This window comes from Choristoneura fumiferana, chromosome 14, assembly GCF_025370935.1.
Source record: "Choristoneura fumiferana chromosome 14, NRCan_CFum_1, whole genome shotgun sequence".
In the NCBI taxonomy this organism is placed as follows: domain Eukaryota; kingdom Metazoa; phylum Arthropoda; class Insecta; order Lepidoptera; family Tortricidae; genus Choristoneura; species Choristoneura fumiferana.
The window spans coordinates 18,118,487-18,145,452 of record NC_133485.1 but is presented as its reverse complement, the minus strand read 5'-3'; the positions used below and the strand labels follow the sequence as shown (position 1 = coordinate 18,145,452).

General features: G+C 36.7%; 1 protein-coding gene across 3 annotated transcripts in view; it reads right to left on the bottom strand.

Moving 5' to 3' along the window:
* The window catches only part of LOC141435341 (nose resistant to fluoxetine protein 6-like), a 33,898-nt gene extending 7,452 nt beyond the window's left edge, over window positions 1-26,446 (bottom strand). Inside the window, exons 1-10 of one of the 3 annotated variants that reach the window (XM_074098049.1) lie at window positions 26,131-26,444; window positions 20,520-20,659; window positions 14,908-15,069; window positions 13,645-13,804; window positions 12,607-12,721; window positions 9,844-9,928; window positions 8,672-8,838; window positions 8,259-8,337; window positions 1,666-1,769; window positions 96-269 (exon numbers count right to left, since the gene is read on the bottom strand). In XM_074098049.1, coding sequence (XP_073954150.1) covers window positions 96-269; window positions 1,666-1,769; window positions 8,259-8,337; window positions 8,672-8,838; window positions 9,844-9,928; window positions 12,607-12,721; window positions 13,645-13,804; window positions 14,908-15,069; window positions 20,520-20,659; window positions 26,131-26,200 — 1,256 coding nt within the window. In that variant the 5' untranslated portion in view covers window positions 26,201-26,444. Of the gene's footprint in view, window positions 1-95; window positions 270-1,665; window positions 1,770-8,258; window positions 8,338-8,671; window positions 8,839-9,843; window positions 9,929-12,606; window positions 12,722-13,644; window positions 13,805-14,907; window positions 15,070-20,519; window positions 20,660-26,130 lie in introns of all 3 variants that reach the window. The other 2 variants (XM_074098050.1, XM_074098051.1) reach the window with 2 other exon arrangements.
* Between the last annotated feature and the right edge of the window lie 520 nt (window positions 26,447-26,966).

Sequence of the window (26,966 nt, the reverse complement as noted above, 5' to 3'; positions counted from 1 at the left end):
GTATTCCAGCAAATAAATATTTTATTTCATTACCTTTGTTTCACCAATAAAACATTATTTTTCGTTCGATTCTAGAATCATAGAAAAGTACTCACTCTGGGGCCAAAATTAGTATAGGATGCAGGTCTTGCACGTAAGTGTGAACGGCTGGCGTGAGTAGTCCTAGTACGATCGCGGCACCGACGGCCATCTTGCGCGCGCGCACGCGGGACACGAGACAGAACAGAAGCAGGCCTAGCACGCTCAGTTGCATGTCTGCTGCTAAGTACCTACAGAAAGAGAGACACACATCTTGGAATAAAAGCCAACTAAGTAACCTAATCCCAATCCGCACTGGGCCCGCGTGGGAACTATGGCCCAAGCCCTCTTGTTCTGAGAGGAGGCCTGTGCCCAGCAGTGGGACGTATATAGGCTGGGATGATGAAGTAACCTAACAAACAAAAAGTTGGAAAACCCCTGACTTTGTCACTTCAAAGTGCAATATCGCATATTTAATTGTTTTAAGTTAAATAATTTAAAAAAAAACCCAAACTGGGCTGAACCGATTTTGATGAAACATCTCTAAGAACCAGTGCTAGAAAACCTGATTTCAAATGATAAAACCGCATTCAAATCGGTCTACCCGTTTAAGAGCTACGGTGCCACAGACAGACAGACAGACACACATAGCGGTCAAACTTATAACACCCCTCTTTTTGCGTCTGGTAGCCTATGTCACTCTCTGGCCCATAAACTATCTCTATGCCAAAATCACGTAGATCCGTCGCTCCGTTTCGACGTGAAAGACGGAAAAACATACACACACCCAAACACACACACTCGCATTTAAGTATAGTATTAGAATGGATGGCATGGAAAGATTCTAATAGCGGTCAGAAATCAAATTGGTTGACTGTACGGGGAACAAGGTATTGTACATTTGTCTTTAAAATAGTAAGAGTTAAACTACTTTAGTGTCTTTTATTAGTTTTAACTTCATTTAACCCGTTGAATGATTTCTTAAAGTTAACGAAATTTAGAAATCACAAGGTATGTAATATGCTGCTACCCGCACCTGGCAAGTTTCGACCACTTCCGTGGACATTAATCACCAGTAATCTACATCAGATTATTGCGAGAACTAACGCTTCTTGCAACAACTTGATCAGTAGACAACTAGAAGATGGCTTACCACCGCATTATTCCGAGTGGGCCCAATTTATACTATTAAATATTTATTTTTATTTATCCTTTCCTTCTAATACGGTATTTGACTATTTTGTACATGTTTTATAAATTAAAACTACACAATGCCTGTTATCGAATAGAAAACAATTTTTAAGCTAACTTTACAAATAACAAAGTTATAAAGGTTTGAAATTCAAGATTAGACAAAGAAAGACATACTGGCATGTGACGTCACACGCCAGTACCGCCATACTTGCTGCATAGAGAAAAGCGTTTGAGAAAGAGACAGGTATATAGATTTTTCAAAAAATCACTATAAATCCAATTTTCAACCGATTTAAATTTTCTCTTCGCTAAACACTATCTGTTTATCTATATTTTCATAATAATATTAAGATATGGCAAAATCAGGAGTTGTCAAATACCGTATTTATTTTTCTGTGTATAAAATATCTGTAAAGAAATATTTCTCTCTCTATCTATCTCTTTCAATCTTACCAGGTATGCGCCATGCACTGCGAGTTGTCAATGAAGTTGTTGACGTAGAGCAAATGATAATACCAATCGCTGCGGCAGTCTTTTATCTCCAAACCAACGATCGACTGAAAGAAAAAAGAAAATTCATTAATTTAACGTCATAAAAATATTACAGATTGACATAAAAATTAAAAAAAAAGACATGGGGTCCTTGCCGCTAAACAGGACTGATGAAAAAACCCCCGACATAAAAAACGACCGAAAAAAAAACGCCGCCAAAAAAGACAACTAAAAAGTAAAAAATAATTATGCACTACCTAGCTGTTGCCCGCGACTTCATCTGGGAAGGATTCGTTTATCCCTATTCCGCGGAGACTATGCTGATTTCCGGCAAAATTATCCAAAGTTAATTTAGTATAAGTACCTAGTAATATTTTTTTATCTAAGCGTCGTCGGTGTCGGGGGACCGCTAAGGTTAACAGGAAACTAATGTAGTTTTTTAAAGATTTTTTTCGGGCGTTTTTTATGTGGGGGTTTTTTAAATTCTAAATTTAAGTTTTTTTTATTCCATGTTTTTTAAACTGGTATATTATTTTTTAAAAGTGTACTAGTGTGTTGGATATCCTGGCTGCAGCATCAGCTCATCTTGTTGCCACCATTGCATTGTATGTAGAATCAAATACTGATCAAAAGGAATCAAACACGACATATCTGCTATTATTTTTTCAAGAGTATACTTGTATACTGAATATCATGGCTGCAGCATCAGTTCGTAGTGTTGCCACCATTGCATTGCATGTAAACTCCAATTCAATAGAATCTGACAATCCTGTAGACACTTCCAGCCTACTAATATAGACACCGGGCTGCCTAAGGCTTTGTGATGTGACTATTATTCTTTTTTGATTCCTTTTAGATGATAATTGCAACAACAGGGACATATATAATCAAGTGTGCCCACGATAGGGTGTCTTAAATATGTAGAAAATTGACAGATTCTATTGAATTGTACTTTAGAATCAAATACTGATCTAAACGAATCCAAACACGATATATCTGCTATGGTTTTATCAAGAGTTTACCTACTAGCGTTCTGGATATCCAGGCTGCAGCATCAGGCCGAGAATTCCATAATCTTGCACAGTTATATAGCATATATGGGTGTTTCAAATTTTAGGTCCCAAATATGTTTGGAAGTAAAGTAAATACCCGTTATGCGTCGAAGATTTCTACCGCAGCGAACAAAAGAGCTGATGATCTTAAAACGGCTGAACTGATTTTGATAAAACATGTCTAAGAACCATCGCTTGAAAACCAGCTTTCAAATAAAAAAAACCGCATTCAAATCGGTCCACCCGCTTAAGAGCTACGGTGCCACAGACAGACACACATAGCGGTCTAACTTATAACACCCCTCTTTTTGCGTCGGGGGTTAAAAAAGACGAAACAAACAAATGAAGAAAAAAAAAGGTTAACTGGAAGAGATCCCTTTAAGTGATAATTTCGCTTTTGGACATAATCTTTCTCTTGTTAACTGTAATTTTCATATGTTTTATGTACAATAAAGAGTATCAATACAATATAGTGAAGAAACGAATAATTTATTGAATCGGCGTTACTTTGCTCACCCGCAACCTTACGCTAGCTAGGTCTATGCAATAACAACAAATGTGTGTTCATGCAGCTCGTCCGCCTATACACAGGTCTTACTGCTACACACACATCACACAGACCTGTCACCACCACCACACTACGCTGATGCGTTTTGAACTCAACCTGAGTCAGTTGCCTTAGAAATAATGCGCGCAAAAGAATGGCTGAAGCAGTTGCTATTTTAAAAATAAAGACATTTTTCGTTGAGCTATGTATGAGAAAATGACAAAAATATAATTCAAGAGAAACTGTGTGTACAGTCAAATTGGCATCTATGAAAATATTTATTTAATTTAGATATTGAATTCGAAAGTTATCGCGATTTTCGGGGATAAATAGTACATTGTTGTAGAGGCACGAAGGTAAGCAATAGATGAACGAGTTAGTTTGAAGGCCGACCAGCAGGGCTACTACGAAACTCGGAACTCGAAGTTCGTATCGTACCGTCCCTCTCGCTCTCGTATTAAATAGTATAAGTGTCAGAGGGACCGCACGACACGAACTTCGAGTTTCGAGTTTCGTAGTAGCCCTGCAGAAGGGGAGGCCTTCGATATTGCACTTTTGGCCGAGACTAAATATTGTGCTTTTCACGATCACTGCGAGGAAGTAAAAATAGTGTCATCCCTCCTATCCCGCCAGCTCAGCACGCTAGGAATTAAATTCAGAAATCATATTCTAAAAAGTCGTATCGTATTATGAAATACATATATTGATACGATATGAAATACATACATTGTTGTCCTGTTTTGCGAGCCATAAATGAGTCGGGTGTTGAAAGTTATCTCTGGCCACATTTATTATTTTCAAGCAGTGTCGTGAAAAAGTAGTTAATTATCTCAGTCTACAGGTATTGATCTAAATATTTATCTGTATGCAAAAATTCAATGTACCTACATGGTACCAACGCGCCATCCTAGAACCCAACTGACGTCGCCTGTCACACTACAAATATGAAACATTTTTCTTTACAATGCTTTTTCGAATAAACTTTAAAGTGTAATAAAAAACAAACTAATTATTTTCAAAGGTCGCTGAACTAATGCTGTTCAGTTTGACCAGTAGGTTCGATCTATGATGTTTTAATTATTTGCACATATTACAGGCCACACTCGGTACATATTTTAATCCGTGTTGAAACGGAACAAGAGACATCTTGTACCGCTTCGTTCACAAATATATGAATAAATAAATAAATAAACATAAAATTAAATAACTACTGCAAAGTTCACAATGTATTAAATAAGCCTCTGTTGTTTACCACGTCTGGTCCTTATTATTCGGTTAATCGCTTATTTACTTACATAAATAATCATATTAAACATTAGCAGAAAATTTGACTTTATTTAACCAGAAACAAATATTTAGATTCAAATGAGATATAATATACTTGATGATAAAACAATAAAACTCTTCGTTTATCACTGCTCTATACACTATTTAAACATAGAATTAACCTTCGCTTCCATTCATCGTTCGGTGTTTTAAATTAATATGACTATCTCATCTCATCGTTTATCTCTTTTACATGTTGTTTAAAATCAACCTTCAGTTTCGTTCGTCGTTCATTATTCAGAGTCGTATACCTGTCTCGCTCTTACTCTTACAAACTCTATTTCTTTCGCACGCTCGCGACTCCATTCAAACTGGAAGATGCTGGATTTATCGATCGGGGATGAAAAAAAAATGGAGGTTTTGGGGGGGGGCATTCGGTTCTGGAATTTGGGAAGAGAAGGTCGTTGCGCTGCTGGGTGATTTGCGCGTTTTTGTTAATTTTGATTTGATTTATGATGGAGCTTGCGGATTGGTATTGGGAGGCCGATGTCGCTGGGGAGTGCCCATGCGTTTTTGTTTGTTCTTTCGCTATTAGTCCTCCCGTCTCTTTAATCTTTGATCGTAAATAGGCTGGCAGGCCGGCGGGGAGTCTGATGTCGCTGGGCAATGCTCTCGCGTTTTTGTTTCGGTTCTTTCGCTGCTAGTCTTCCAGCTTAGTTCTTTATTCTGTGAGGTCTGATTTGAGCCTCGGGGTTGGATACCTTGCGGTGCTAACGAAAACCCCCGCTAGAATCTCCGCGGTCACCATTACCCAGGAACCAGGAACTGTGAGGTCAGATATGTATTTCTTTATCTTGTGCAACGAGTCATGTAAGTACTCCCTTGTTAACTTTACTCATTTACTGTTGTGTGCTATATATATAATATATGTGTGCTTAGGGACTTAATAGAGAAATAATGAAAAAAAATCTATTAAAGTTTCTATGTCTGAGGTTGACACAATTATGGGATACCTACTAATAATTCCATTCAAAGAAAATTCTCAACATTTATGTGTTATATTTGGTCAAAGCTAGGCATGTGTAGCAAAGTTCTATTCTTGACAGCCGGAACGCTATTCATGTAAATGTATAAACTATCTGCTATCGACAGAAACAAAACAAAATATAAATAATTGCAGTATTCTTAAAGTGGGTAACTTATATTGTACTGTAAGATAGACCATACCTCCAAATAGATATTAAGTTGGTATGGTATTCTGACTCTAAGATAAGACGGTAGGAATGACCTTTACCTCCACCAATAGAATTAAGTTGGTTGGTATTCTATTTCTCGGATAAATCCATAGGTAGTGAATGAATACACTTACCTGCATAGCAAATAATCCCTTCTACATTAACTTCAAGCCCAAATTGAAATCTATCACCCCGGTCTATAAACATCGGAATAATTAGGGGGGACAATAATTTATACATATATATATATATAAACAACTTCTACATTAACTTCAAGCTTATATAATCGTTGAAATTGGTGATGTAGATTATTTCCAAATAAATCCTATAATTCTTCATTAGAATTCAATCAATACAATACAAGCTATAGTAAGAGTAAACTAACACCTAGTTGATTTTATATAAAGAAAATTTTATCTACAAACAACTCTCTAGCATTATCGCTTGTGATTATATATTTTACCTAATACAACATTTTAGCTTGCACTTGAGTCCAGAATTCCATATTGTGGAACTAACAAAGCTAATTAGAACTGGTAGGCGGATGAGAATTTGCTGTATACTATTGACTAACTAATCACTGGAAGTTGTTGTGAGCTTTTATTATTAAATAGAAATCATATAAATTCTTATGGTTAATTTATTTATTAAAACTTATTTATAGCAAGAGTACTTTTGTCATACCATTATATTATAGGAATGAAAACCCAAATGCTACTAATTGACTTGTATATACCGATTTATGAATTTTATCACCTGGTGGACACATAAGTATATTACCTATATACAACTTTATTATTCTGCATTTGAGCCCTAGAATGCTCTCTATTTACTAACTAATCCATTTAATTCTTGTGCTTATTTAATTGCTGAAGTAAAATGGAAAACTTATAGTACCATATTCCTGTTCTACCTATCGCTCACATAATATCCTTATAGTGTGGGTATTCTGTACATCCCATTATACTATAGCAAAAGGAAACATTATTATATTCTCATTTTGTTTGTGTTTTATTAAACTGTTTCCATTTGGCTTACTGTTACAATGTGTTTTTACTAATTTCTTTACCTTCAGCTTTTAGAAATCTTGGTTTGTTATTATAGCTAGGCGTTTTAAAAGTCATGATTTTAATAAACTTCACAGACCTATATAATCACTAGGTTAATCTCCTTAAATCTTAGATATTTTACTATGTTCATAAGCATTATATTAATGCGCAATTATGTCATAGTTATTACTTGTTCCTCTCAAGTAATCATGGATACAACTTGCCCTGTTCCCCTAACAGCATTCCATAACATACTACAGCATTCTATATTCCTAGTCAAATTAGTTATTTTCTAGTAATGTGTTCTTAGCTGCGTTATGGGTAGGTAGATAATTAGTTGTAGCTTAAATTCAGACCAACCAATCTTTACTTCTTCACTAAAAGTACCGTATGGGTTACCTAGGACGGACACAACGAAGGGTCAATCATTTTATTTAGGCACTAGACAACCACTAGACGATCACATGGCCAATTCACATCATCACGCTATCATATAGTAGGTATCAGACATCTCAGTAGGACTCATAAGCTCTATTATATAGGTAGGCTGCATATAGGTAGGTCATAGCTTGAGCTTAGGAGCTTTTGATTTAATTAACAGTTAGCATCAGATTCAGGAGGTCGAACTTTAGGTAGGTTTAGCTTTTGAGCTGGTAGAGTTGGGTTGCTTGAGAGAAGGCAAAAAGTTTTTATCGGGGGGGGTAGTTACAGTGTTACCAACGTGATTAGTTTGTAGTGGGTTCATTAATGTTTCACAACTTTTCATTTCTGCAAATGTTTAATATATCTGAAACTAAATATTTCAGGAATTTTATAAAACTAACCTAACCTAAAGGGTTACGATGGCCCTGAAATAAATCCTGAAATATTTACAGTTTTAACCCCTTATTCATAAACGACAATCAAACCTATTTTAGTTAAAATGCCGCTAAAATTCGTTTGTCCTTATCTGTCACTTCTACATTTGTATTTGTTAGAAAGGGACAAAACATTTGTTAGTTAACATAGGCTTGTTAAGTTTTATGAATAAGGGTTAGAGTTGGCGAAATGAATTAGTTTGCCAAACGTTACTTGCGAAATGAACATTACCGTTTGTAGTGTACCAAACAAACGAAAAAACTTAGCCCATGACTTTTACACCTCGAAGCAAAAAGAGGGATGTTATAAACTTGACAGCAATGTCTGTCTGTCTGTGCCATCGTAGCTCTCAAACAGATGAACCGATTTCAATGTGTTTTTTTTAAAGTAAAAGCAAATTTCCTTGCAGTAACTCTTAGCTATGATTGATTGAAAATCGGTTCAGCCGTTTTTGAGATATTGAACTTTGAAATGACCAAGTTTAACTTTTTTAAGTTTACTAAGGTTGAAGGTTAGGTTATGATATTTGATATTAATCAAGTGTTACCTTCCAAAAAGGCCCATTTCCAATATGTCTTGACCATGTGCAGATAAGTGCTAGCATCGCCGCATACGGTGGAGTTAATCTCAGGAGTATTTAAATATTTTCAAATTATACAGGTTGATTCGGGAGAAGTAGATTATTGGGATCAGCTGTACATAACTCAGTAAATGTACATGTTGTTTACCACATTATTTACTTTATGTCATCATACTAGCAGTAGGACGTAAACGGCTGGACATAGGCCAGCCTCATAGACCTCTAGTTGCTTTATCTGGAAGCGGCCTGCATCTATCGTGAGCCTGCCGCTTTAACTCAGTCAGCCGTCCAGCACGTTGGTGGACGTCCTACGCTGTAATGCTGTAATGCTACTCTATTTAGTGGAAACATTAATATTGTTATCCAAAAAAGTTCTTTACCTCAACCACCGAAGGACGAGTCCTTTCGGCAGCATCTTCCAGTCAACCTTAGTCTTCTCTTCCACCAGCAGAATATTGTAGGCTAGGAGAAATCCCGAGATGATGAAGAAGGTCTGCACAATCAATGTGCCTCCGTACAAGATGGAGTACATCGGATTGTGGTAACTCTGTAAAAAAACACGAACCGGTCACAGACCTTATATCGAGATAAACCGTAAGAGTTTACCTACCTTGCATGTAAAAACTTTGATCCACGGTCAAAGTTTTGTCCGACCTAACCTAAATGCACGATGCGCTTTGAAAAAGTCGCCGCTCGAGTCGCGGCGACACACCTTTGAATCGGTAACGTGCGGTCTTGATTTAGTGATGATTGATTATTGATGGGAAACTAAGGGGTTCTTTCACCAGCCATTGATTAGCGTTGACCGACGGTTAAATGTGATGCCGTCTCCGTCTATTCGAACAAAACAAATAGAGACGGCATCACACCTAACCGCCAGTTAACACTAATCAATGGATGGAGAAACAGCCCCTAAATCTCGCTCGTGACGTCATCGTAGGTACGAAAAATTCGACACCCTAGGTTCTCATACAGTTTGAAGCGCTCTTTTCGTCTATCTCGATATATTTAAGGTCTGTGGAACCGGTATAAGATGCACTAACAGGGCCTCATGCTAGGTGGACCGATGACACCATTAGAGAGTCTGCAGCAACCTGTGTTTGCAGTGGTAATTTGTAGTTCATTGTATATAGCTTTTTAAGGGGGTGGGAAGGCTATGGTCAAGATTGGCGTCTTTCCGTTGATGATGATAAAGATGATGTTAGTTGAAAGACTACAGAAGCTTACGTAGCCGAAAAAAAACGTTAAGATGAGTATTTGACGACCAGATGGCCTAGTGGTTAGAGAACCTGACTACGAAGCTTGAGGTCCCGGGTTCGATTCCCGCGTCGGGGCAGATATTTGTATGAAAAATACGAATGTTTGTTCTCGGGTCTTGGGTATCTAATATGTATTTAAGTATGTATCTATCTATATAATTATATTTAACCGTTGCTTAGTACCCATAACACAAGCTTTGCTAAGCTTACTTTGGGACTAGGTCAATTGGTGTGAATTGTCCCGTGATATTTATTTATTTATTTTATTTTATTATTTAATAATGAATGCTCACCATTTCAAGGAATTCTGGATTGTTAGTAATGATGATAACAAAGGCAGGAGAGTGGCCGAATATGACGAGCATTGTTGTGATAGTCCTGCAAACAAAACAATCTGTCATTAACATACTACCAAAAAAGCGGCCAAGTGCAAGTTGGATTCGCGAACCGAGGGTTCGCAGAGTCACACAGTGTGGGGTAATTTTTAATTGCCTACTGACATAAATATAAAGACTTTTTCATCACACTTGCTCGTAAACAGTGTCGAAACATGCAGGCTACCTTGGTTGCAACCCCCCCAAATAAAACCCTCGACCTTAATGTGCTTGTCATGAAACCCGTGGTCGGTAAATGAATCATTGCCCGTACTAATTTTGTTGTCATGAAGCCCAAGGTCGGAAAGTGAGTGTGATGCTGCATGGCACGTGGGGCACATGCACATTCTGTGGGGGAAGGGGGGCGCGGAGCTGGCGCTGCCAAGAGCGTAGTCAGCGGTATCGGCAATTATAGAAAAAAATATTAGTTTTTTACAAATATAAAATTTTACTCGCAAATTACTAGAATTACGAACATCGACTCATTAAAGCCCTCAGTCTTCGACTTCGGGCTTCTAATAGACTCTCGTTCGTAACTCCTTGTTTACCGCCCTTAAGACACAATGTACTATAAATAGGAATAGAAAGACTTCACCATAAGAGCGTAAACAGAAAATGGCATGCAGGAAAACGCATGAGGCGAGGTACGAGTACGAAGCGAGAGTCATCATCATCATCATCAGCCGGAAGACGTCCACTGCTGGACAAAGGCCTCCCTTAGAACGCCACAATGAACGACAACTCGCCACTTGCATCCACCGGTTTCCCGCTACTCTCACGATGTCGTCAGTCCACCTGGTGGGAGGCCTGCCAACGCTTCGTCTTCCGGTTCGTGGTCGCCACTCGAGGACTTTTCTCCCCCAACGGTGGAACGAAGCGAGAATATAAATGTAATATATCCCAAGAGAGCCAAGTTCAATGGTCAGTCCTGAAATTTATTTGTAACAACATAAAATATTTCATAACAACTTAAAATATCATTTCGTCTCATAACTTAGGATAATATTGAAGCCCAAGGTCTGACTTGGCTAGTTCTCATATACGAATTATTATTAAGTACCTACTAAAACAGTCATGGAAGAGCCCTAGGTTCCATGGCTTGTTTCTACCAGCAAGCCAAATTTTCGGAAGAATAAAATAAGAACCTTTACAACTTGCGAAGGTTATAATATAATTCGTATATTTTATGAATACCAAGCCAAGTTAGACCTTAGGCTTCAATATTATCCTAAGTTATGAGACGAAATGATATTTTAAGTTTTTACGAAATATTTTATGTTGTTAAGTAACACGCAAGTTTCAATAAATGAGCCAAATATTACTTGTTTATGTCAAATAGTTCTTGAGTTATGAGGGGGCCAAAAGTGGCTCCAAATGGTTCGGGTAAAATTACACACGGTGCTGCTCGCCAGTTCTGTTAGCTTGAACTTGGCTTGACACGCTACCGCGTGTCCAGATAATATCAAGCATTAAAGTTGCAATGGTGGCCGATGGGGTCTTTCTGGAGTGGCTAACTTGGACTGAACATAAGATCTGTTAAAGGGGTGCCGTTCAATCGTCATACAAACTTTAAGCATAATTTCATTTAACTACGTTCAAGAATCATAATATTCATTTAGCATAAAAACGGATTTCATAATTATTACCGAGCATAAGATTTAAATAATATAACGTTCATTAGTCATAACAACAATTGCTATAATGATTTTATTCAATAATTTCATTTTGAATATTCGGTTAATAATATAATTATTAAAATCTATAACAACATTTAGAATAATGATTAGACGGTATAACATCATACGTGCTAAATGCAAAAAAACATTTGATTGGTGCGCGCGAGCGAAGCAAGCGAGCAAGACGGCTCGGAGCAGAAGCGACTCGGATAGGTTAGGTCCAGAAGGCTAAAGGCCTTTGCCTTCGATGTTAGGTTTTTTTTTTATAGCAGCTCGGATTAAATAGCTTCACAAATGATCTTTGCTGTTGGATTTGTGCTAGGTATTTTATACTTTTCGATCATTATTCTCGATGTTTGTATAGAAATTGTTTATTATGAACTTTGATTAATTATGCGGCATGACTATTATACAGTGTTTTAATATGCCTATATACGTCCCACTGCTGGGCACAGGCCTCCTCTCAGAACAAGAGGGCTTGGGCCATAGTTCCCACGCGGGCCCAGTGCGGATTGGGAACTTCGCACGCACCATTGAATCGCTTCGCAGGTTTGTGCAGGTTTCCTCACGATGTTTTCCTTCACCGCAAAGCTCGTGGTAAATTTCAAATGTAATTCCGCACATGAATTTCGAAAAACTCAGAGGTGCGAGCCGGGGTTCGAACCCACGACCCTCTGCTTGAGAGGCGATAGGTCAAACCACTAGGCCACCACGGCTTCTACGGCTTCTATAAGACAATTATGCTAACTGAATAATATGATTTTAGAAATTCGGCAATTTGTTTATATGCATATTGTTTTTATACGTTCTCTATATTTCGACAGATTGTAATTCTGATATTTGTGTTATGAGAAATGAAAATTCGCAAATCGTTCTTATGACAAACATTACACACTCCTGTTAAAGGTCGCGGAAAGCCATTGTTTGGTCCTGCGAGCACAAAAATGAGCGTCGTGGAGATCCTTAACCCCAGCTGTTGATGGAAGCACTATGTAGGCGGACTCACTTGATGCCGTTGAAGCACTTGAGTCGCTGCATCCGCGGCTCCGGGCCCTCGCCGCTCGGCTGCGTCAGCCTCTGCCAGTTTCTCTTCAACGAGAAACAGATGAGTATTCTTGCGCCTACGAACAAGTGCACTGTGATGTTTTCTGTTTCCATCGAGTGTGATGACAGGTAGCCTTTTGTGGGGAGTGTCTTGGCTACGCAATGTAAAAAGGAAACGCTAAATGCCCGCCGTACCATCCGCACCGCACGCATGTATTCCTGGCCTTGGCGGGGCAAAAGGTTGGGGTTCTAAGGGTACGCGTTTGAAAAGGGGAGTGGTAGCCGAGTTAAGCTGTAGATGGATGTTGCCTTTTTTTAATTACAGGTGTTTTTTAACCCCCGACGGAAAAAGAGGGGTGTTATAAGTTTGATCGCTATGTGCGTCTGTGTGTGTGTCTGTCTGTCTGTCTGTGGCACCGTAGCTCTTAAACGAGTGGACCGATTTGAATGCAGTTTTTTTAATTGAAAGCAGGTTTTCTAGCAATGGTTCTTAGACATGTTTTATCAAAATCAGTTAAGCCGTTTTTGAGATATTGAACTTAAAAGTGTCAAAGTCGGGGGTTTTCCAAGTTTTTGTGGGTTAGGTTAGTTACAAGCTATTATTTGGCTGTTTATTTATTTATATATTTGGGTCAAATCTTGGAAGCTAAATTTGATATACTTCTGGACGAATTGACTGACATATGTAAATCTGGTGACAATACAATAATCTGGCAGTGACATTCTGGTAGGCAAATGCCATCGCCTTTTTGGGTACGGAGGAAATGTGGTTTGCATGAAAATGCTACTATATAGGTAGAATCAACAAAAAAGTACTGTCACCAAAAAAGCTTGTTGAGTTACTTGCCGGATTCTTCTCAACAGAGTATTTTCCGAACCGGTGGTAGATTTTTTGACATTTATAAGTGCTTGCTTTGGCCTAAATTAGGCCTAAATTTAATAAAGATATTTTGACTTTCACTTGTAATTTTTTGACAAGAACTTAACGGTAATAATTTACCAATATGTCTGTTCTCGGAGATCTTGCTATCCCACATGCTCCCAGCTGCGGTCATCAAGAAGAGTAACGCCATGATTGTTGCCACTGCGCAGTCCCCTGCATCAATCTCTACCTTCTCATTATAATACGTGCATTCCACTTTGTCTTTTATGAGATTGACCTGCAAAAATGTGACTAGTTAATTCAGAGCCGTGATAATTATTATTATTATTATCAATTATTAGAATTCAACTGTAGTTTTGTTATTAACTATTTCGTGGAATAAAATTTATATATGATTGCCGTGACATTCAATGATCGTAATAATTATTAAGGTCACCTGAGGTAAAAGCGACTATGGGGTTATTGCGTTTATTTGAGTTATCTTTGGTACAGCGTGAGTTACAACAGCTCCTGCCATCTAGTAATAGACACTTGAACTACTTGGAGAACAACCCGTAACATAGAGGGCGTCTCAGTAAATCGTTATCAAGATGTCGGCAATTTTAAAATTGGTACCACAGCAGAGTTTAGCAGTGCTTGAGTTAGGTGAACAAAATCCATTTACATCCCCATTTTTTATAGGGCTTTGGTGTTTATTTTGTATTAAAAATTATCAGTATTAGTTGGTTCACATGTCTGAATTTTAATTTTCAATAAAAATGCTACATTTTTAGAATTATTTCCATTTAAAATCTTTGCAAGTTATTTATGAAACTATGCAACGCATTTACCCGTTCGGTCGGTCAATAACCGTTTTTTTCATAATGTAGTTTTATCAATTTTAACACATTTTTCATGTTAAGTAAGTATATTATTTTACCTGTAGAATAATTTAAAAAAGATGCATTTTCCCAAATTGAGGTAAAAGCGTCTAAAATCCCGTTTTTAAAAAAAATGCTTGTATATCTTTTAATTGTCGTGCAGCAAAAAATTAACTTCAGAAATTTTAATTCTAAAGATTTGTATAAAGCACAGAACGCAAGAGTATTTCAATAATTTGAGATTCAAAAAATATCAAAAAAACACAAAAAAAAACAGTGACGCATTTACCTCAGGTGACCTTAATTGTTATTGCCATCTGTATTTTTTGGTTGGTAAGTAGGTATGTACATACAGTTTTTCAAAATGGCGCCCGCGATAAAAAATATTGGGATTCCTTTTTTTATTTTAAAATTAAAAAATGATATCTCAACTATTTTTTCGCTGACATTATTATTATATATTATGGATACATTAAGATTATTATAATATGTATTATACATAAATTTATTTATAAGTTACCTGCAATTGGTGAGTCTCATAGAGTGTAGCGTTCAGGCACTCCTCAAGCGCTTGGTCCAAGTTTGTGGAGTTGCCGAGATATTGACGACACGTCTGCGTCATGCACACGCCTCGGTGCACGACAGTGTGGTTGAAGTGGGTTATGGTTTGAGCTGAGTACTCCTGAAATAGAAAACTTTTTATTTGCCATTTTGTTTTTAGCGTAGATTTTGAAAGATAATACGACAAACTTTAAAGTAAATACTTTTAAAATACCTGTCGATGCTTTAATTTGATAGTGACACAACTCAAAATTCTAGGGCGATATTTTGAAATATGACACTATTCAATCAAAGTTCAATTTTAACATTCCCTTTATTTTTGATTGTGTCACTATAAAATTAAAGAAACGCTATGCCTTTAACTCACGTCAAACTTACAAAAATATTTGTACATTGACTTAACATTAAGATCGGAATACCTATTATTGTAACCTTCGCCGTATCGATATCTTTCTCTACGGGATCGAATCAGGAATGATATGATGAGTATGCAGAAGAACGAGTGTCACCGGAATAGCTAAGCGAATTAGCTCGTTAAAGTAGCTAGGTAGGCCATATAGGACGAAGAACAGAAGGCGTTTGGGCCGAAAAGTTCTCGCATGGAGACCGCGGATCGGCAAGCGCTGCGTAGGTCCACCAACGAGATACGGATGGCCTGCTTTAAGCAGCGGGTTCACGATGGATGCAGACAGCTTCCAACCGAAGCAACTGGAGATCTAAGTATGATGATGATCATGATGATTGTACGGAACCCTTGGGTAGCGAGTTCGACTAGCACTTAACCGGGTCTTTATTAATGGCCTTAAATTTGCGTAAGCATTTTGTTTAAAATATAATTGACGGATTAGTGTTAATTCGCTGTGACGTAAATACTTGTAAGACTCGAAGTATCGCGTAAACTTAACAATAATTTGAATTAATAAATCATATTCTCTAATAACGCCATAAATAGGTCCCAATTTTTGACAAGGTATAATAAACATAGAGCGGTCAAACTTATAACACCCCTATTTTTGTGTCGGGGGTTAAAAAAACACCTTGTAAGTTTGAAACTAACGAAACTAACGTGAAACTAACGTGAGACTCACTCAGTGTGAAATAAAATCAGATGCTGGCGTTTTGTAGCAGCCATGCCGTGTGCTCCGAGAGGAAGGGTTACGAATTAGCCCGAAACATGTCGAGCTAAACTCGATTTAAGCCGTGAGCTATCTGTTTTTACCCGACTGCCCGAAGGAGGGTTATGTTTTTCGAGCGTATGTATGTATGTATGTATGTATGTATGTATGTGGGTATGTATGTCCATTTCTTTGGTCCTGGTGGATTTTGACATATGAGGTATCATTGGATTCGTCATAACTGTTGGAGTGACATAAGCTACATAATATTTCAATATGGCGTCTGCGATAAAAATAAGGCGGAGATATGAAAAAAAAATATATTTTTATTGTAACAATATGGGTATCAAATGAAAGCTAATAATTAGCCCATTCTAAATATATAGGTTATAATACTTTTAATCTACCGTTTTCACATAAATATCAAAAAAGTGTAAAATAAAACATTAAATTTAAAAAATCAAAAAACCCGACTGCCTTAAAAACTAAAAGGAAAAAATAAGTCTAGTGGTCTAGAACTCTGTCAAGAAGCTCATTTAAGGTTCAACAGTCGGGACCCATTACCAAGATTTTTTGAGCTGGTTACGATTTGAATGGGTCCCGACTGTTGAACCTTAAATGAGCTTCTTGACAGAGTTCTAGACCACTAGACTTATTTTCTTCCTTTTAGTTTTTAATTATTTCACTACTTTGAATGTTCCACAGATTACGTAATTATTCAAATAAGGGGTAAAGGTTGATGCAATTACATACAGCAACAATAGATCAGCCAGCCATTAAGTACGCTCGTAGCAAGTCAATGTGGTCTTAGTTCTTTGACATTTAAACAACTACTAAATGATCTGAAGTTGTGAGAACACAAATAAGTTTCTGTTAAGAAAATATTTTTTAATACGAGCTTTTTTGCCGACTGTAGTTTTTGTTGAGCGTACTTGCGTTGTTATTCAATTTACATACTGCTGTACCTCAGCACCTCAAACAGGCAGGTTTTTATGAGAAATCAGTGAGCAAAATCGCATTTTGGTCTCTCGTGAGACAAAGTAACTTTTTAATTATTTTTTTTAATGCTGTGGATAGTGTTGGGTCTACTCACTGAATTCCAAATATCTGAACTTTACTTTGATCTGTCACTTTCACTTCAACACGAAAAAAGCAAGAGATAGGATCAATTAATGTGTTGATTACAATCTTAAATTAAATTTATGGTATTAAAAATATGTCGATACCTAATAAATTACATGACAACGAAATATTTCCAAAATGTAAATTTTCCCGCTCTTTTAATAAAGTATGCAACCTAAGTTGCACGAAAGCCGGTTCTCTTGTTTATTTTTTTTAAAAGAATTCCGTGTACTGCCTATATACAGTTGGAATAAATATTTGTCAAATTGAATGAATTTGTAACAAAACTATTTATGTTTATGTAAAAGGAAGAAATCTTAATAAAATCATATTTAAAGGCTTCATAACATTCATAATAAGTTATACGTTTACTAGCTTTTTCCCGCGGCTTCGCTCGCGTTAAATTTGGGGTAACAATTAACATACATTTACTTTCTGCGATCCTTTTTTTCGTGTTTTGATTGATTTTTTGGAGGATTACATGGAAATACAAATACAGTAAGACGTTGTTTTAGACAGATACTACTATAGTTGTTACTGGCACTTGAGGTATCCCATCTTAGGCCTCTAGGTTGGCAACGCATCTGCAATCCCCCTGGTATTGCAGGTGTCTATGGGCGGTGGTGATCTCTTACCATCAGGAGACCCACTTGCTCGTTTGCCATCCAGTCAAATAAAAAAAAAAAAAAAAAAGATGGTGCACATTTTGGAATTCAAAATCAACCTACATACGTAATTAATCATTCATAATTCGTACCAACTCCGGAACCCTGTTTTGCTGAAACATTAAAGGCGTTAAAGTACTACGCGTTTCTTTTGCCGGCGACTTCCTACACGATATTATTATAGGGTATAGGATTGTATCTCGAGAAATTGTAAAGTCCCCGCGGGACACGAATTACTGTGATCTATTTTAATATTCTTAATTGTCGATTAGAGACATAATGTAGCTTTCTATTATTAAAAGAATTTTGAAAATCTGCCCCGAAATTGAATTCACTTATTTTTATTCTGCGGAAATTCTGCATTTAACAAAAGAAGTCTGTCCATCAGAGATATTGTCCGAGTAGCTTTTTATTGGTAATAGAATTATTTAAATCAGCACGGCTTAGTAGTCTATACTAATGAGGAATAGTGTAGCTTTCTATTAGTGAAAGAATTTTTAAAATCGTCCCCGATGTTGTATTCGGTTTTTTCTATCCCATGGGAATTTTGTAATTTCCCGAAGAAAAAGTAGCCTTTGTCATTTGGGGATAGTCATATCACATAATATGTAAGAATTTTTCAAGTCAGCTCCGAAATTGAATTAATTTATTTCTATCCCGCGGGAATTTTGCATTATCCCGGATAAAAAGTAACCTATATTAATCAAAGATAGTGTAGCTTACTAACGGTGAAAGAATTTTTAAAATCGGCTCAATAGTTTCAGAGATTCGACTACAAACAAAGAAGCGAAAAAAGTTTAGATATTTCCCTATCCCGTGGGAATTTCAAAAAATCCTTTCTTAGTGCGCGTCTACATCTATTAAGGAACATATATTCCAAATTTCAAGTTTCTAGCCCCAGCGGTTTGGGCTGTGCGTTGATCTATAAGTCAGTCAGTCAGTCAGTCAGTCAGTCAGTTTCTTCTTTTATATATATAGATTTCAACCTTTTTCATGACCCAAAGATGAGGCTTTTTGCAGTATTAAAAAATAAGTATGACGTATTTTACAAGTAGTTCCAAGTTCAAATAACAATGCATGTTATGAGTATGAGATTTGTATTGTACAGTCAAGGGCAAAGTAATCGACACGGCCAAAGGTGCAAAAATATGTATACACGTCCTTAATGTTAAGTGCATATTTTTGTCATTTATAATTATTTTTGTAACTCTGACCGTGTCGATATCTTTGCCCTTGACTGTACCTACTGGACAACTTTTCGTTCCGAATTCAAAACCTCTCTACTTACCGCTTTTGAACAATGTTTGGCATTCTTAACTTTCTGGTGAATTTTTAAAGATGTAATCGCGACTGTACGTACCTATCATTTTTAGGGTTCCGTAGCCAAAATGGCAAAAACGGAACCCTTATAGTTTCGCCATGTCTGTCTGTCTGTCTGTCCGTCCGCGGCTTTGCTCAGGGACTATCAATGCTAGAAAGCTGTAATTTTGCACGGATATATAAATCTCAACTATTCCAACAAAATGGTATAATAAAAAATATTTTTTTTATAAGAGTACCTTCCATAGACGTAAAGCGGGGGTGATTTTTTTCTCATCCAACCTGTGGGATATCGTTGGATAGGTCTTTTAAAACCATTAGGGGGTTGCTAAAACGATTTTTCAATTCAGTGATTTGTTTGCAAAATATTAAACTTTAAAGTGCAAATTTTCATTAAAATCGAGCGTCCCCCCCCCTCTAAAATCTAAACCGATTCAGGATGGTAATAAGTATATCAAACTTACAAGGAAATCTATAACGGGTAAGTTTTCTTGAGAATTATTAGTAGTTTAAGAGTATATAGCAGTAAAAACAAGACCTCATTAACCTACCTGTGTTGAGCAAAAGAACGATATTGATTTTAATACAAAATCTTTAATATTATTTATTTAAAATTTGTTATGCAATAGAGCTATTGAAAATTACGAAGAAACACGTTTTTTTTTCTGCATTTACGTTTTCTTTGACGTACCTACTATGCGAACGTCATTGAACGTATTTAGCAATTATGGAGGTTAGGTATTATGTTTTATTCATATTATGTGTTTAAAAATACTTGGCTAGGCGAACTAGTGTCTAGTCTATAAAAGAGTTCTTAAACATGAAATCTCAACTTGGAATATTCCGTACAAAATACGAAATCCTTAGAAAAATATTACTTAATTTTATCGTAATGGTTACGGAACCCTATTTTGGGCGTGTCCGACACGCTCTTGGCCGGTTCTTGAGTAAAGGTTTTAAATGTGATTATTATTATTTGTTTCTTAATAATCGGATTATATTTAATTAAAATGTGTTTGTTTTGTAAACAGGTAGGCATATAAAAATATGTGGTTTTATTCTTATGTTACATTTAAATTATGTTCTCGCTGCTGAGGTGAAAAATTGTATGTGTCACACGAGACCAAAATTTTTTGCATCTCGTGTGTGTGAATCCCTTGCTGCTCTCAGGATTCTAAGCTAGAAGCACTCGCTTCGCTCGTTATTCAATTATAGAATCCTACGCTTGCTCGGGCGGGATTCAAAATCAACACTCGCAACAAAAAACAACTTTGCTCTCTTGTTGCACAAATAACTATTGTTTCATTCTTTTTGACAATATTTTTTTCTAACAGCATTTTTTAACTTACTTTAATGACGTTTAAGAGTTCACTGGTAGTATTGGATACTAGCAAGGCATCCACGTAGCAGTAGAGGTCCCCCGACGTTTGCAGGCACGGGTAGAACTCATCGAGTTCATACAGCGCTGGTAGCTTCTTATATTCTGTTTCTGGGAAAGAAAACTTGATTGGATTGGATGGTTTATGGACGCCACCGGTTATGCAAACTAGACACGCGCGATGTGAGTATTTGGAACTAACCGCTCACCCGGACAAGAGATATCGTTATTAAGCAATCAAACTAAGATTGGTTTTTGGAATCTTTTAGTATTTTTTATTTAGAAATAGAAATAGAAATATTTATTCCCTATTCGCACAAAACATAATAAAAACACATTAAAGAAAGAAAAAAAAACAACAATATGCGAAATCGCGAAGCGGTCCCAGCTCAGCATAGTGTTGGCCGTGTAGGCCAACGCTGGTCTTCCGCTGTGACCGCTTGGCGACTTCACGGAAGGCGACAAAATTTCCTAAAAAATAACAAACAAAAAGCAATAAAATCAAAATACAAAACTAATTACTTACAAATAAAAAAATAAAATAAACAAAAACAAAACACACAATGGAACTCAAATAACAAAACATTAATAGTACATTGTGTCTTAAGGGCGGTAAATAAGGAATTATTCGTAATTCTAGTACCGCCCGTGCGAAATACAATGTTTTTCATCACATTTGCAAGTAAAATTTTATATTTGTAAAAGAAAAAATATAATTGTTCTAAATATTGGCGATACCTTAGGCTGTGCTCTTGGCAGCGTCGCCCTCTACCTCCCTCGGCATGCGCCGCAACGTGCGTGTGCATGTGGTCCATGTAGTCCTGCAGCAGCGCGCGCAGCACCGTCACTACGGGCACGGACTCATTTACCGACCTTGGGCTTCATGACAAGACAATGTGTACGCGCAATGACTCATTTACCGACCACGGGTTTCATGACAAGCACATTAAGGTCGAGGGTTTTATTTGGGGGGTTGCAACTAAGGTAGCCTGCATGTTACGACACTGTTTACGAGCAAGTGTGATGAAAAAACACTAACCACTTACAATTTGCATTGGCATAGACCACCGACGTCGATATGACACGGACAATCTGTCGATTGCTATGTCATATCCCATCTGTGGCCCATGCCGAATGTCAATGTCAGTCATGTCACTGTCACTCAATCAGACACGTTGTTTGATTTGACTGACAGCTCTGCTTAACCTTAAGGTTAAGTTAACTAGAGAGACAAAATTTGTCATCGTTCATCCACCATTACCTCTCATATTTCGTTTTCTAGATTTTTTTTACCGTACAACGGCAAAAAACCGACTAGACACTGGCAAAATTGTCCTCCAATGGACAGAGCCATATTTTTCTAAAAATCTAATCTAATCTAAGTTAACTAGAATTTAGACAAAACCAAATAGTGATAAAAAATTAATTATTAATAAATTATTTCAATTCCAAATATATATACCCATATATATATCAATGGATATGGGTTTTACGGGGTGACCGTAAAACTAACAAAAATTTGGAATTGAAATAATAAATACAAAAAGATTCCAAAAACCAATCCTAATTTTTAGCTTTATTTTATATTTTCACAAGCTGTTTTACGCTCATTAGGATATTATCTTTCCAATAAAAACCATGATGTACTTTTTTTATTTGGGGGAGTTGGGAAATCTTTCTAATCCAAGCACCAAAAGCAGTTATTATATGGGAGGTATTTTTCTGACAAAAAGGCAAATTCACCAAAGTTAAAACACTTCCAAACTACCTCAATCTAAACTCAATTCGGAAAATATTAACTTTCGTGAAAAGACAAAGACAAGCTATAAAGTTTTTGTACGCCATGTGGCAAAACATACAGGGTTCTATATTTTTTATTTTATCATCTCTACATCTGTACCTATGTTTGACAAATAAAATTCTTATTCTTACATAAAAACCTAGAAAAGACCGTTAGAAGGCGATGTACAAAATAATTTAGGCACGGTCTAATATATAAAGCTAAAACTCACAGACGCCCTAACTTTTTATTATGATTATATTTTTATGTAGTTTCATAACCACTTATTATTTAAAAAAAGTGCTGCTTGAAAATGAGCATTCATCACAAAGATACACCAGATCAGGCATGCCCGGATTTTTTTTTATTCGACTGGATGGCAAACGAGCAAGTGAGTCTCCTGATGGTAAGAGATCACCACCGCCCATAAACATCTGCAATACCTGCAACACCAGGGGTATTGCAGATGCGTTGCCAACCTAGAGGCCTAAGATGGAATACCTCAAGTGCCAGTAATTTCACCGGCTGTCTTACTCTCCACGCCGAAACACAACAGTGCAAGCACTGCTGTTTCACGGCAGCAATAGCGAGCAAGATGGTGGTAGCGATCCGGGCGGACCTTGCACAAAAAGTTTTATCGTGGACAGTCTTTAATAGTAAGTAAGTACTTACTTATGTTACTATGATTACGATACGAGCGAAGGGCGGGCAAACACTAAATTTTTATAATCACAGAATACACAATTCAGAACAAGCTCAATATTTTAAAAATGGCTAAGCCGAATTTGATGAAACATGTTTAAGAACCATCGCTGGAAAACCTGATTGCAAATAAGTAAAAAAACCGCATTCAAATCGGTTTAAGAGCTACGGTGCCACAGACAGACACACGCAGACAGACACACAGACACACATAGTGGTCAATCTTATAACACCACTCTTTTTACGTAGGGGGTTATAATAGGTAACATAATAATGTTAATAAATTTGTGCCTGTGTTAAAAATAAATTAAAAACCCCTAGGTCATTGCTGTGTCAATGCAATATGACAGAAGTATTTTTCAACAAACAATTCTTCCGACAGATATTTCCAAGTGACGTTTTTTTTTTGTTTAGGTTCATAGGTCGTCGAACGTACAGACAAAAAACTTGATGAATCTTCTCAGAATTGTATGGACGCACGCAGTTCCGTACACTCGTACTTATCAGAAAGCAGGAAACTTGCATTAGTCAAGTAAATACACGTATTTGCAAAGGAAGTAGGTATATACTTTATTGACTTAAATTGGGAAAGGTGTAAGCAAGAACAACAATTGTTTTTAAGGCAAACGAGCAATCGGGTCACCTGATGAGAAGCAATACGAGGGGTGTCATAGGTGTTGCCAGCTTTTGACAGATTTATAATAATTTACTATATTTTGTAAACCTGCGTTAATGGTGCATGTGAAGCTCCCAATCCGCACTGGGCCCGCGTGGGAACTATATAATCTTTTCTGATGTAGCAGTGTATTAGGCTATGATGATGATGCCTATATTTTTACGGGTAATTTTAAAACGAGCTTGTTTGTTTTTATTAATTGTGTTATTATTTTGATGTAGGTATTTATTAATTATGATGTGTCTAGATAATAATTATTAATCTAAATGGTTTAAATTTATACGGAATTTTTCTAATTACTGGACTTAGCAGTATGAAAATTGGTATACTTACGGGGTCCTGATTACACATAAAAGCGATCTGCGTAGGCAAAGATAAAGAAAGGAGAAGTATTTCGAGACTTTCTTATTTCTAAACTTAAAAATATGGATGGTCACAATTTAAAATGGTCCGCATGGTGTTGGCGACTTATAGGGGAGGGGGTTTTTCATACAAAATGTACAACTAAAATGTGAGAATTAAATTGATATTTAAAATGATGTGTGAAATAAATTTGCTAATAAGTATGCAGTACCTAACTTAAAGATTACTCATCGGGTTGTGCATAATAAAATCAATAATATTAAGGAAGCGTAATTTTTGTGTGATTATCCGTTCTTATTTTTATCTTTTACCTAATTTACAAAATATTACGTACAGTGCAATTCCGTCCTTCGGGCTCTAGAGTAAGATTCGGTTCTCGCCGGAAGCACACGAAATAATTAATTTACTCTCGTGCTTTGCATAAAACTTTTCGTAAACTAGCTTCAAAACTGGTAAAAAAATTGCTTATAAAAACTGTTACCTATCGTTTACGGGAGTACTTCGCTATACACACAGATCCCCATGTCACAATTATAACGGGGGTTAATTAAAACATATGCCTTTATAACCAAAGTACACGCGGACGTAGTCGCGGGCAAAAGCTAGTTTTATGAATAAAACCCACCGAACATTTGGACGCTGAAGTAAAAAGGTTGCAAAAGTGACCCCCCCGCGGACCCGCGTATCGTTCTTGTCACCGTGGACGAGATTAGAGACCTGCTCGTGCTCAAACGCATCCGCCCAAAAAGGCAGAGGCATACATTGTTACCTATCACTCAATCTCATGCCTCCGCCTGCATTCCATATTTCTATTTTTATTTTATGTGAGTTTTTATTTTTATTTTAAGCAGGTATTTAAGTTTGATAGTTATGTTATGTATGAGGAGAAATTTGTTAAATATTGTATTTTGTTATTTTGTACCGAAATATAGAGTAATAAATCAGTGTCGTACATCATATTGCATTAAATTTTGAAGGTTGACCATGGACACTGTTGTTAAGTTAACTGTTTGTATTTGGTCTTGTTTCGATCTTTTCAGTTAATTTTACCTTAACAACTGTTAGTATACTTTGCTTATTTTCATTATTATCTAATACCTTTAAACGAGCAATACTTGCAGATATGTATTGGGTATGTAGGGGTTTTGGGGATGAAAGATCGATCTAGCTTGGTCTTATCTCTGGGAAAACGCTTGGTACCGAGTTCTAGCCCCGAGCAGTGCCTCTAGCGGAATGTTTGCGATGTTCGTGTTTCCATACTAATTGAGATTTTAACGCGAACGCAATCGAGACGTATTTTGTAACCGAAAACTTACACTAAGGGCACAGAGCTCGGTCGCTTATTAAAGCTCGTAACTTCAGTAGGTAATTAAATCATAAATATTTAGACTATGAAGGTTAAAACATTTACTCGTTAAGTTTGTGAATTTCACAATTTGACCTTTAACAATGAAAGTGAAATATAATGACCCGGATAACTCACGTCTTAAATCGAGTTTAGCTCGACATGTTTCGGGCTAATCCGTAGCCCTTCGTCTTCGGAGCAACGCGACTCAGCTGCTGCAACACGCGCGCACGTTGCTCCGAAGACGAAGGGCTACGGATTAGCCCGAAACATGTCGAGCTAAACTCGATTTAAGACGTGAGTTATCCGGGTCATTATATTTAATATGAGTGAGTCTCACGGTAGTTTCATCAAAAATGACTGTGAAGTTTATAGTATTAATATTTTTTTTTTCTAATTAGCCAAAAATATAATTAAGCACCAGGTAGTTTCTATCAATGCAATGAGTCGTCTGTCGAAGTTAAGACGGTGTATAATCGCAATTATAGTTTAACTAGTAATTAAATTACATCAAATGAACCATTATTTATTTCGATCAATGATATTCATTGATTTTATAGCAAATTAATATACAATTTAAATGTCCAAAATTCAAGAGCGATCATTCGCATTATTCACACAAAATATCTGCCCACCTGGGTTCCGCACTCGGATTCCCAAGCTTCATAGCCAGGTTCTCCTACCACTCGGCAATCCAGTCGTCGAATATAACTTACCATTTAATCTGTAAATAACACCCGAGGATTCTTTCAGCACAAACAAAAGAAACAAACTTAGAAGTTTCATTTTAAAACGCTTCCAATTTTAGTTCACAGTTTTTTAATGTCACGACTATTTATTTAATTCCCAGGTCTTGCTTTTACTTAGGCTAAGTAAAACGGCTAACACGCTCGCGACTTCATTTTGAAATGCCATTCAAGTTGAGAACTAAAGGCTTTAAGTGTCAAAAATTGGTCGAAGTGCGAGTCGGACTCGTACATTAAGGGTTCCGTGAACAGTTCAGTAAAAGTTCATCTTAAAATTCTTCTAATATAAGTTTTTTTTTGCCTGACTGTAGGTACTTTATGCCCCTGGTTACCAAAGTACTCGTCAAGACGACAAACAAGTCCAAACTCGATGCGGTTGTGTCGTTTATCACAGAGTTCATATGGTCACCCGCTAGCTTTATCATCAGATCAACTCCATGTTATAATAATATTGCATTGTCATCGGATTTATACATGCGTGTAAAATTTCAGCTCAATCGGTTGAAGATATCCGCTTTAAATTTGAGTTGAAAGATTCCACCCGAGCAAACAAAGTTATATTAGGTACACTGCAAATAAATATAATGCTTGTAATAAGTTTTTGTTAAAAAAATAATTTTTAATAAAAGTTTTTTTGCTGAATGTAATTTTTATTGACTGTACTTGCATTGTCGTCTAAACTACATATCTGTACTTACGAAATTTAAAGTCGGTACTATTAACTATTGAGGAGTTCCCTCCTGTAGAGACAATCCTGGCAGGACCACCAAGATGTAACTACTAGATTATTGTATTGTCACCAAATT